The sequence below is a fragment of the Trachurus japonicus genome, chromosome 6, assembly GCF_045865225.1.
Source record: "Trachurus japonicus isolate A0001 chromosome 6, Traja_1.0".
In the NCBI taxonomy this organism is placed as follows: domain Eukaryota; kingdom Metazoa; phylum Chordata; class Actinopteri; order Carangiformes; family Carangidae; genus Trachurus; species Trachurus japonicus.
Window position 1 is genome coordinate 30230169 of NC_140912.1, and position 12473 is coordinate 30242641.

Genomic DNA, 12473 nt, shown 5'->3' on the forward strand with positions numbered 1-12473 from the left:
GTGGATCCGTTGCCTCTGAGCTTACGAATCCGGAGTGCTCCGGATGAAACGGAGCAATACCACCAGTAACCGGGGTGGCGGTATTGAGTCAGAAGCAGAGAAAAGTCACTCCATTACGAAAATTGGCGAAGAAGAGAGTAGTTGCCAGAAATTCAAAGAAGGAGGAGAAGACGAGAGTAAACATTGAACATTTAAAAACGGTGCAGAATTTGGAGAAGACATGTGACTTGGTGAGAGGGTACATACATTTAATGTTGGTGCCAGTAATGACAGCGTTCGTTGACATGGCAACATTTGCCGTGTCAACGACTCTGTAATTAGACACACACTGCCGCCTAGAGGATAAGTTGCGTTACGTCCATAAAAACGGTTAAACCGGACGGAGGTATGAAGGCCAGTTACGGAGATAACGTTTGATACGGACGGACGAAATTCATCCGTATCCGGAGGTATAAACCAGCCTTAACACACCAGCTAGCCACGGCCCTTTTTTTCCCGTGCGCACTCGAGCTCGTCGGCGAGATGGCGACCACTAAAAATCCTCACACCAGAGAAGACTCTTGGCCCTGTGGCTGCGGGAATAATATTTTGGGGAAGGACAACCTGGTGTGCAGTAGCTACCTGCCTGAGGTTGACCACACCAGGTTAGCCCTCAAAATTCCCAGGTCTTATGGACATTGCAAAGTGTTCACGGTCAAGTTAGCCTTGCGGACCGTGACCCGTTTCTCCCCACCGCTGACCAAGGTGCAGCCGTGGAGGAAGACAAGGACATGGCCGAGGAAGTTCCGGAGACTGGCTACGACTTATCCGCACACACTATACTAGGTGGGACGACGGGGTGTGGCGCGGATTAACACCTTTCACCGTCCAATCAAGATTGGCGGATTGAGGTAAATGCTTCAATAAGGTTGCAGGAGGCCAAGACACCTCGCTCATATTATTCTAAGAACTGCGATTATGTTAGATAACCAAACATTTTGGTTGTTGTTGTTTTTTTAGGATCAGAATAATTTTTATTGCCAAGTAGCCTGATATTACACTCACTAGGAATTCAATAGGTGTACAGTGCAAAGTACAAGAGGCAGGGATAGTTAAATAAGTAAAAGTACAATAAATACAACAACAACTAAATGTTATCAATGATATACCAAGATAAATCTTCCCTGAATTTATTCAATTTTCACAGATACTGCACTCTTGGCGGTGCAAACACCTAGCTCAAACTAATAAAATATGAGACAGTTTATGTTGCAATGTTTATTTGCTGTTGATGTCTGCAGAAAGGTGTTGTTGTAAAACACCGGACTGCTGGAATGAAATCAAATAAATTATCTTGGACACAGAAACAGGCAGAAATAAATGTACCCACTTTTTCCCCCAGCAATTTGGGTTCAAAACAGGACATTTTATTGAGGAATTTATTGAACATAAAACAAAAACCTTCCACCATGGGGTATCCCTTTTGTCAGTTTGAATGAAGGACATTCAATGTTTTTTTAATAGAAAGACTTTGGTGTGTATAGCCAGTCAAGCTGCATCCAACACAAAAATCATTCACAGATTCAATGGTCAAAGCCAAAGTCTTTTGTTGTCACCACTAGGTGGAACCATTTTCAGTTTAATATAATGGAGTTACAGCAGACTCCAAAGCTGGTGTTCAGAGATATGGCTCATTTATGTAGACAGCATATTTATACTGGATGCTATAAAATACAGCTGAACTGCCTTGATATCACAATGTTTTCAATTGACCCTTTGTTGGCCTTCTGATTGGTCTGCTGATCCACCAATCAGAGCGCTTCTCCCCATGTCACATGTTGCGCAACATTCTAAGGTTGGACAACCCTGGAATGAAACCCTATGAAACAAGATAGGTAGACAGCAAGTTTTTCGGCAAAAACTACTTTATTTTTCAATATGGTTAAAATGTGCCTGGGGTTCCTGCAATAGCGACTCACGATATCTGGAACGTATTTCTGGAGTCATTTTTCTCCCATTCCCCAAACACAAGACATCAATAAACCCTATGTAGGCTACTGTATACATATTACTTTAACCTTCTGTTATGTATTTAGTTGAGCTTAATAATAGGGTTTGGGGGTGGTCCACTAGGGGGAGCTGTAGGCATAGGTCAGGGGTTAATTGCATAGGTTTGTTTGTTGTTGTGTGCAGTCCTCATGAGAAGTGAGCCTGTTTTTCCCTGGCTGTACTTTGTGCTATTGAAGCTCATTCATTCTCCAGTCCACTCTCTGGTCGTGTTCATAGACAGAGAAGATCTAATACCTTCAAAGTTATCTAGCAAACGTAACATTACCGCTGCTAATGTCTTTTGAACTTTGTGAAGTTTTACGAGGAGAAACGGGAGATCGGCGGAGATTAGCTTGTAGCTAACGTTAGCTAATGTCGTTAGCTACTAGCTAGTGAGTGACCAAAACAATGATTTTTCCCCATTTTTCGGAAAAGTCAGGTAATGCCCGTTCAATCGCTATTGAGCCACGTCTGTCTTCTATCACGGACACCATTTTTCTGATCTATAAGTTAATTCAAATTGTACATACAAGCAATTTAAATCTGCCTAATTTTCAATGGTTTCCAATGGGAGTTAACCCTTCCGTGACCATTGTTTGTCCAACCTAGCAACAGTAACCGTGGGGGGCGGGGCCTTGACAAAGGGTCAATTGTAGCTCCAAATTTCCCTGATGTTACCAGCTGCTGAAACATTGATAAAAAAATAAGCACCTACAATTCAGCATTTGTAAAACATGACTGCTGCGTCGACCTTTCTTTGTTGTTGTTTTATTGCTCCTCCAACTGTGCCACCACGATCTGCAGTTTGTCCACCAGCGCTGTGAAGCAGAAAGAATAGCATTGTTATTTTAGATGGTTTCTGATGCACTTAACACTTTATACTGGGGTTTTACAGTTTTGGTGCATGGCATGGTGGCATGATGACAGTGACTGGTTCACCTCCAGCAGATGGTCTGTGGAAGGGGTCGAAGGCCCGGCACTCGTTGATCACCTGTTCCAGTGGCTTGGGACAGTCAAGAATTGATTCCTTCCATTCCTTGTTGCACACTTTTTTTTGGATTTCCTCAACTGACATGTCTGGAAAAACAGCAACGCATACAAGTGGAGTATTTGATAATTGAAGTGTACTTAAATGTCCTTAAAACATCAACACTCGTAACAGTAGTTGGGGATGGATTTTGATGACTGGTGAACAGATACTTACTTTCAAAAGGTATCTTACGGGTTGCAATTTCCCACAGGACGATACCAAAGCTGAAAGAGACATTTCTAGGTTTTAGAGGTTTTAGAAGAACATCTCAACCAAAACTGATCTAGCAGCAACAACTTGTTAGCATGTTTTGAAAGTTTAGAAACAATATTTTTAGATTTCAAAGTTCCCTCTCCCAGTGGCCTAATTGACCTCTTGGCATTTATAGCCCTGTTGTGCAGCTGTGTAGATGAACCTCTGGATGGATGTCTGACCTGTAGATCTCACACTCTTTGGTGTATTCATAGTTGATGTCGTTGAGTTTCTGAGGAGATTCGTAGCACGAGGACCTGCTCTCCTCAATTTTCGACCTTCTCAGCGATGTTTCTGTTTTTGCCAGCTCAAAACCTCCCAGCTGCAAATTAAAAAAAGAAATCCAAAATAACGCTGTTGAATACATTGTCCTCAATCCCTTCAATACCACAAACCCAGCAAGCATTGACTTCAGTACCTTGACTGTGAAGTCCTTCGCCACCAGGAACTTGCTGCTGGTGATGCATCCATGAACCCTACTCTTTACTTCAGTGTTATGCAGTCTGCGAGAAAACAGAGAGTCATCAGCAAGTTATCATAAACTTTCATCATAAAAAGTAACTCTGCCCCCTAGTGGCAAAACTGATTAAATCACAATTTACACTAATGACACCTTAAACCAGCACTAAGTAACTTTTCAACCTTCATAAAATATTTTCATAACTTTTGTGATGTTACATCGACTTACAACAAGTTGAATGACACCTCTGTCATGGCCTGAGGGGGTCTGTATCTCTTTCTCTGGCACTAAGCAGCTTTGAGGAGCATGGTAGGAACCCAGCTCTCACTTTACTTTCACTTTCACTTTTGCGAGTCACAACAAGGAGGGAACAGGCAAAACAGCACTTTAGCAATGGATTATGTTTGTGTTTTCACTTTGAAATGATCCACTGGACAGAAACTTAGTTTTGATGTCTTCTGTTAATTTTAATGCAGGATATTTACAGGGCTTCACACGCTAGTGTTCATGGGAAATGGAGTCTTCCTTCAGGCAAAACACTACCGCTTTGGTCCACAGGCGCCGCCAAACTCAACCAAAAGTGAAAGTTCTTTAGTACTGCTTTACTGTAAAGAAAATTTTCAGCCCTTTTGGTTCTTTTTCAACAAAATGTCCCAAGTCACCAAAACATTTCAATTATGTTTTTGTGGAAATTGGTTGGTGCCAGTAAAATGAAGTTTTTTCATTGTTGTTTCAGCCAAATTGGTTAATAGACTCATTGTTCTGATAATAGCTCGGTATTTTGAAAAATTCATGTTCTTACTTGAAAAAGAAAAAAGGAATTTTACATTTTTAATCTCACCTGCAACAACAAGACCTTCACTTTCTCCATATAACTTTCTTGCACATTTAAATTTGACATATCGGTAGTAAATACAGAGTCTGTAGACTGACCGGTAGAGTCCTTGTGCCGCGTCCAGACACATTCGAGCTTTCTTAGCCCAGGACAGTTCGGTCTTGGAGTCCAGCACCTCTCGGAGACTTCCCCTTTCACAGAACTCGGTGACGATGAGGAACTGAGGGTTGGCTCCTATCCATTCATGAAGACACAATGCATTATTTATAGTTTTAAAGGTGTTAAGCGGCTAATATTCTGTTATTGACATTGTCACTGCTCACCGTCTCTATCCCGGACACAGATGCCATACATCCGTAAGATATAGGGCGACTCAAACTGCTTCATGGTGATGATCTCCCTCTTGAAAAAAGCATCTATCTTGCTACATATGGAGAAAACATTTAGGCAACTTTAAGGTATACATCAGATTATCCACACAAAACACATTGGTGTTTTACGTGCTAAATTGCTTTGGAAAAAAATCTAGACTTAATAATCTAGAACTTATTAAAATCTAAACTAAATGGTATTTATAATTGTCCAGTAGTGTGGCACACAGACCTTGGGTTGTGGTTCTCAGCTTCCATGTATCTCTTGATGGCGACTTGGAACTTGCGATACTTTCCTTTGTAGACCTCTGTGGTCGGTGTTTTCATGAATGGTTCTTTGTCGTACTCCAGTTCATCCAGTTTGATCGTTCGGATGCTGTCACTGTTGTCTTGGGGCTTACTCACTGAGAAGATACACAAATCATTGTGCAGAATTTTAGAGTTACTTTAGAAGCTACCGTGTCTGGTACTCACTGTAATAACGACACCAATGCAGGACCTTGTGTTTTGTCATTATGACTCACACAGTATGAGCTTTTCCATATTGCTTTTGATTTCTTCCAGTTTCTTCAACTGCTCTATCATCTTCTCATCGATCACTGAGGAATAGACACAAACACATCGGATGACAATGTTAGAGAAAATGTTAAGATTTGGGCAATTTTTGATCCTTAACTGGTTAACATGCTAATTTAAGTCCCAATGTTGTGGTGAGGAGGTTTTTACATGAGCCCTTGTTGGGTTTCTTACCATACCTGCATCCTCTTTTTTTAAAAACACCACAATGCAGTATAGGCTTTCTGTATTTGTAATGTATGTGAGGTTAAAGACAAAACCAGTTTCTCTCACAGTCGTTCCGCTCCTTCTCGTCCTTCCTTCTGGCTTCCTCATACGCTTCTAGTCTGGAGACTTTCTCATGCGTTTCGTATATCCCAGTCCCTTGCTCCAGCTGCATAGCTACAGCCAGCCTCTGGAAGCCATCATTGATCCGTTCAATCAAAATCTTTAAATCCTCTTTGCGCTTGTTGGCTTTCCAAGCATCCTCTAAGAAGTTGCCCTTGGTGCACTTTTTGATGAGCTCCCGTCCCCCTTTCAAGATGTCAATTACCTCCCTCAGCATCCGTTCTACATCTTCTGTGACACGGACCGTGTCCCGTTTTTTTATGGACTCCACCAGCCTCTCCAGGGATTTCACCAGATTCAAAACATGTTGGCAGGTCTTCTTGTTACTCTTCACTGTGTCATAGAGCTTATAGATCTCTGAGGCAACAGAAAAGATGGTGTTCACAGACTCCATGATCTCCTGTGGAGACAGAGAGGAAATTGACTTTCAGCAGTGAAATGACACATATTATCAGGCTGAACCACTCTGCCTTCCAGTGGTGTGTCCTGCAGTGTTTAAAAGATGCTCACTTGGTACCAAAGTTACAAGAAAATCTCATTACCTTCATGTTGTTTACACCAAATTCTGAACTGACCACCTGAACGTTGAAACAGAACTCGAGATTCATCAGAAATGACCATTTCTTTCCTTCTTCTACGATCCAGTGTTGGTAAAATTTCTGCTGCTGTAGCTTATCTGCCTCAAGGTTTGACATAGTATTGTGGTTTTAGGATGATGTTCTTCTGCAGACCTCAGTTGTAACCAGTGGTTATCTGAGTTACTATGTCTTTCTATCAGCTCCAACTGCCTGACAATTAAAGCAGAAGTAAGTGATATATTTGTGTTAATATAAGTCTTAAATAGTTATATCTTCCGACAGCAATCACTTACATAGAGTGTTTGGTCTGAAACACGGGTCTGTCAGTCACTCTGCTCTGCTCTGAGCCGAGGAGAAAACATTTATCGTATCCTACAGTTTTTATCCAATGAGGAGAGAGAACGGCATGCAGGGCTGTGTGTGCAGCCAAGGAACGCCGTGAATGTGGTGACGTAGGGACGAGGACTGTTATGTAGGGCTGCAGCTATCGAATATTTTAGTAATCGAGTACTCTACTGAAAATTACATCGATTAATCGAGTAATCGGATAAAACGTATTTTTGCTTGGTTAAAGAGCAATTATGAATACACAAGAGAAAATAACATATTTCACTTAATAATGAATGACCAATTGGTTTCCTTTTGTAGAATCAACTGTTTTTATTTCTTAAATTCACAAGCAAGTATTTTCTGGTCTTGAAACATTACCAAAGAGGCGACTGCTAACATAAATAAGAATAAATAAAACACAAATAAAAATTAATTAAATTAAATTACTTTCAAGATATCAAAAATAAATTAAATTAAATTACTTTCAAGATATCAAAAATAAATTAAATTAAATTACTTTCAAGATATCAAGGAGATGCCCCCCCCCCTCCCCGCAGCCCCCGCATGCCATGGGGGCCCCGCCCCCGCCCGTTAAGCCGTCTATGGTTTCTACCTTTTTTTTTTTTTTTTTTTTTACACCGCAACATAAGGTTCACGTCATGATAACTTCTGTATTTTGGCCATTCAAGCTTCCACAGTCCATAGTCCTTTTCTTTGTTTGATATTTCAAGAGACTGTGGTTGGTTGGTAACCATGGATAGCTCCTAGGCAGGATTGTTCTGCTGTGTTGTCGCCACGGTCACCCCCCCCCCCCCCGTCTTCGCGGCCACCGCGGCCATCGCCCCCATCTCCGCCGTCATCCGCGGGCCCCGCACGGTTATGTTCATAGGTTACGTTACGGCGCACGTTGTGCCACATTGAAAGTAGTCCGTGCGGCCGCTTGAACTACAATTAAATTAACGATTCCTCGAGGCAGAAAAAAATCCTCGGACCATTTTTTGTAATCGAGGTACTCGAATTACTCGAGGAATCGTTTCAGCCCTACTGTTATGGTGCGTTCAAGGAAACTCGTAACTCGTGTTTTTCCGACCTGTGAAGTGGTACCAGTTCGACCTGGTACAAGTTCACGGGTCGGAAGTTACGAGTGGCCGTTATAGTGACTTTCACAGGTAAAACAGGTCGGAAAAACACGAGTGGGTTGCCTGAAACGCTACAAAGTCGTAAGTTGTGACTTGAAGCTGTAATTTACGGTTTCAAAAGCCTGCCTGGAACGCAGCATTAGCCAAAACGACCGGATCGCTTACTTCTGCTTTAAAGGGATAGTTCACCCTAGAATGATATTTCGCTCATTATCTAATCACCCTCATGTTGACTAAGGGCTGGAAGAAGTTTCAGAGTCCTCCGTCCCTTCTCTGAGTTACAGGGGGTCTTAGCGTAGCAGTGCATTTCAAGGCAACGGTTGTAAAGGGACACCAGAGCTCTTCGTAAAAAAACACACACAAAAAAACATCCAAATACCTCCATGATGCTCGTATGTAATGTCCGTCTTGTGCTGAAGCCCCAAATTGCGTAATTGTCCCGAAAAAAGCGCAAGGTTCGCACTGAGACCGACTCGAGTCTCAGTCTGGTTGCGCATGCGCGCTGGCAGCGGAAGACCGGACAACAGACACAGAGCTAATGCTACAAACATGCTTGGAATGTGGACTTATTTAATTTTTTTCGGGACAATTACGCAATTTGGGGCTTCAGCACAAGACGGACATTACATACGAGCAGCATGGAGGTATTTGGATGTTTTTTTGTGTGTGTTTTTTTACGAAGAGCTCTGGTGTCCCTTTACAACCGTTGCCTTGAAATGCACTGCTACGCTAAGACCCCCTGTAACTCAGAGAAGGGACGGAGGACTCTGAAACTTCTTCCAGCCCTTAGTCAACATGAGGGTGAGTAGATAATGAGCGAAATATCATTCTAGGGTGAACTATCCCTTTAAGTGTGACAATTAAACTCTAGAAATAATTGTGAGTGAAAATTCCAGTATACTGTACCAACAATGCTTCATTCAAGTCACTTAAATCACTGTTCTTCTTCTTTCTGATGCTCAGTTGGTAAAGACACACCACACAGACCTTGAGATTTAATTGACGAACTATGTTGCTGCTGTATAAAGTGATCTGAATTCAGGTAAAAAACAAAACAAAGACATCTGTATTGACAGGATAACCCACTGAAGAAGAGATCTAGCTGTTTCCCTAGAAAACAGGTCTGTCAACATTATGTTCCCTGGTAAACATTCAAATTTGCCCATGCCAGCCTTGGCTGATTTGAAAGACTTCCTTAGATATTGCCACATCAGATTTTGCTGTTTTGTTTTCTAACCACACAGTCAGGAGGAAAAAATTAATTAAATTTAAAAACTCTTTAAGATGGAAACTAGTCCCGTCTTAACAACTGATACTCTCTCAAGCATGTTTTTTTCAGAGAAAGGGGGGATATAATCTGAGGGGGGAATTGAATCTAAAACATCTGTATGCTTGCACAACTTCGTGTTTGGAGTGTGTATTTAAAAAAACAACAACAAAGGATACACAAGTTGGCTAAACAAGTACTAAGGTACTAAGTGGAGAAGGGATAGGATAAAATAAGCTAATGCTTCTTCCTACTCCTTTTCAAACATGCAAAACGTATCAACCAAAGTGCTTCAAATGTGCTAGGTATCACTCACATGTTTTAAATCAGTGTTTTTCAACCTTTTTTGAGCCAAGGCACACTTTGTTCATTAAAAAAATCCCGCGGCACACCACTAACCAAAAATGTTAGAAAATGACACAGTGCAGCCTAATACAGTAAATATAATACAAATGTTGTCTCTTACAGTGTAGTTAGTTTGTTCTGACTCAGTAATGGTCACTGTGCAGGCTTCTGCCACTACACTCATTGACATAAACAGAGTCCCATTTTATTAGCCAACTCTGCCAGACAGTCACTATTGCAGACACAGATGCTCAACAAAGCCTTTTTTTTCTCCTTTTTTTTTAAGCTATCAATCAACTCATGGGAGCTTGTCAACACGTGCACACTTCCACTCGTGCCTTCAGCCATAATTCACAGCAAACATGAGAGGACTTAAACTTATGTGGTGCACTCCCTGTGATAGAAAGTCAGAACAAACTCTGAGTGCAACCTGCAACACGTGCTTCACTCTGCCTGGTCGCACATCTCGCGCTCTGGAGCGCAGTGCGCGCAGCTGCAGCGCTTCAGATCGATCCAGGTCTATTTTTCACGCGAGCCGCGAGCGCCGTCAAGCTGGGTAGACCAGATCGGACCAGACAGGAACTCGGGCACAGAAAAGGCGAGAGAATCCGGTCAATTTTCAAAATAAAATAATTAAATGATGATTCATTAAGTTGTTGCTCGTCCGTCTATACATATTTGACCGTTGCGTCTGCACACGAGACACATACACATGTTTGAAATGACGTGTGTGTGTGGAAAACCGAGTGAATACGAATAAGGATGGTGCCCCTAAAATAAAAAGGAGGGGCTCTCAGCTGGCTCCCCCGTCACTCACCTGCAGCTGCACAGACGAGCAGAGGAGCTCTCCGCTGGCGTGGATGAGCCGCAGCACAGCGGGAGCAGCACGCGCGTGTGTTTTATAAAAATAAAAAACAAACAAAATGAGACTGGCCGGTCGGCACGAGCCTAGTCACAGACACTCGATGGAGTGCTGAATCTCACTCGTTAACGGTTATAATCGCCTATGAGCGTCGGTTATCGGTCTGAAAAAAAAATTCAAAATGTGCATTGCTAGTTTGGATCAATTAAGTTAAATTTGGTAATTTTCCACGGCACACCTGGCGTAAGCTCACGGCACACTAGTGTGCCGCGGCACAGTGGTTGAAAATCACTGTTTTAAATAAAGCCTTCATTCATTCATTCATTCATTCATTCATTCATTCATTCATTCATTCATTCATTATATGACTTAGTTTTAGTTTAGTTTAGTGTGTTTATTTCAGTCTTTGTAAAAACAAATACAATTGACAAATATAAAAGTATAGATACAAAGCAAAACGTAACAAAAACATAACAAAACATATGGAGGATCCTGAGCTTGCCCTTATTTGGACAAGACCCAAAGAGCTAAACAAACACGTTATGGTAAACATACATCCAAATCCAATCAGGGAGGTCTAACACCATCTCTAACTCCTTTCCTCCAGGAGGAAATCAGGTTGAGATACGTCATCTGCCTCAGCAAAGAACAAAGAGAACAAACTATGTCCTTACACTGTAATATATATGAGAAAGGACTATGTAAAGAGGGTATGGCTTTAAATCCCACACGTATGTCACACACTTTTTGAATTAGTAGCTTTGTATTAAGTTTCGCTTTCACCACGCGCTTTTTTTTAAGATGTTAGTTTAGGCGGCAGCTCTTTGTTGTTAAGGCAGGAAACCCTGTACTGCTGTGAGATAAGCTGACTGGTACTTTGAAACAGGACTTGTTATTTTCATGTGAATGAATTTCTGCTTTAAAAAAGTGGTTCCTCTTCCACCACCGGTGTCGTGACAAATCTTTTGGCTTTTTCTTACGCTCATTTACACTCATTGTTTTCTGTCGCGAGGCAAGCTGCTCAGTGAAAACCTGTTTGCGTTACACAATGGTTTTAAAGCCACGACCTACATCTCCTCAATAACTTAAACTTTCAATTTAAAGCTACAGCTTGTATATATACCCCGAGGTCTAGTTTCTATGCAAAACAGATTTTCTCAGTATACAGATCTGTTGAATGGGTACTGTACTGTACATGTACATTCACTCTTTTGTTTCCCTCTCCCTCAGCTCATGTTGACTCATTTATGCTACCAGCAAAAACAATTAACAAAAACAATATTTACCTGAAGTTGAGATTGATGCCAGTGGTGCAAGACTCGACACACGAAGAAAAGGAGTTGGACTCGTATGTGTACTCCTCTGTTTCTGTCAGGCAGTTAGAGCCTTCCCCTCTGGGTTTTCTATCGCTTATGCACAGACATACTCAGGTGTTACTTATGTCTTGCCTGCTTCCTCTCAGTGAATACCAGGAAGCAGTGGGCCATCCTAAGCAGACCACACCTTAGGGTGTGGCTTCAGTTCACTGACAAAAGGTCAGCCTGCTCGCTCTCTCTGGTGGCTGAGCAGCTGACTGCTGCTATGGCCTACAACCTGCTGTAGTTTGGTGTTTGGTCGCTCATATACATATACACATGCACACACACCACCACCCACACACACACACACACACACACACTACATTTGATGCAACACACACACACTCATTATGTTCCTTTTGGGTTATTTAGTTAAATAAACACTGAAACATCCTCAGAGCTCTGTTGTTTCAACCTGAGAGCCAGGGTTGTAACACTGGCTTGAAGTAAATAATCAGATTCAGAGCCAAGTCTTCAGGTAAAAAAAACCTGCAAAGGCTTGTATTGACACGATAACCAACAAACAAATGAATCTGTCTGTTTTCCCTAGAAAATAGGTCCGTCAACACTGTGTTCCCTGGTAAACTAATTTATTGGCACATCAGATTTATCAATTCCGTGCTTCCTTACCACAATAAAGTGAATTTTCCAATTTTCCATTTTCTCAAAGTTTCTGTCTGCCTCAGAATAATACACAATCTCATACAATCTTTCT

The 12473-nt window shown here is 41.7% G+C and overlaps 1 protein-coding gene across 1 annotated transcript; it reads right to left on the minus strand.

Moving 5' to 3' along the window:
* Positions 1 to 2796: 2796 nt before the first annotated feature.
* Positions 2797 to 6273, minus strand: LOC146986401 (mixed lineage kinase domain-like protein). The gene is made up of 10 exons (XM_085780469.1): positions 5826 to 6273; positions 5501 to 5575; positions 5209 to 5380; positions 4929 to 5029; positions 4704 to 4839; positions 3729 to 3813; positions 3493 to 3632; positions 3233 to 3282; positions 2968 to 3105; positions 2797 to 2846 (listed from the first exon to the last, which is right to left on the minus strand). Exons 1-10 carry the CDS (start codon positions 6271 to 6273, stop codon positions 2797 to 2799), a joined length of 1395 nt encoding a protein of 464 aa, XP_085636595.1.
* Positions 6274 to 12473: the final 6200 nt, after the last annotated feature.

Coding starts and splice junctions, on each gene's coding strand:
- LOC146986401 (XM_085780469.1), bottom strand. CDS start 6,273: ATGGAGTCTGTGAACACCATCTTTTCTGTTGCCTCAGAGATCTATAAG. Junction 5,576..5,825: donor CGAGAAGGAGCGGAACGACT/GTGAGAGAAACT, acceptor TCTATTCCTCAG/TGATCGATGAGAAGATGATA. Junction 3,633..3,728: donor CGAAGGACTTCACAGTCAAG/GTACTGAAGTCA, acceptor TTTAATTTGCAG/CTGGGAGGTTTTGAGCTGGC.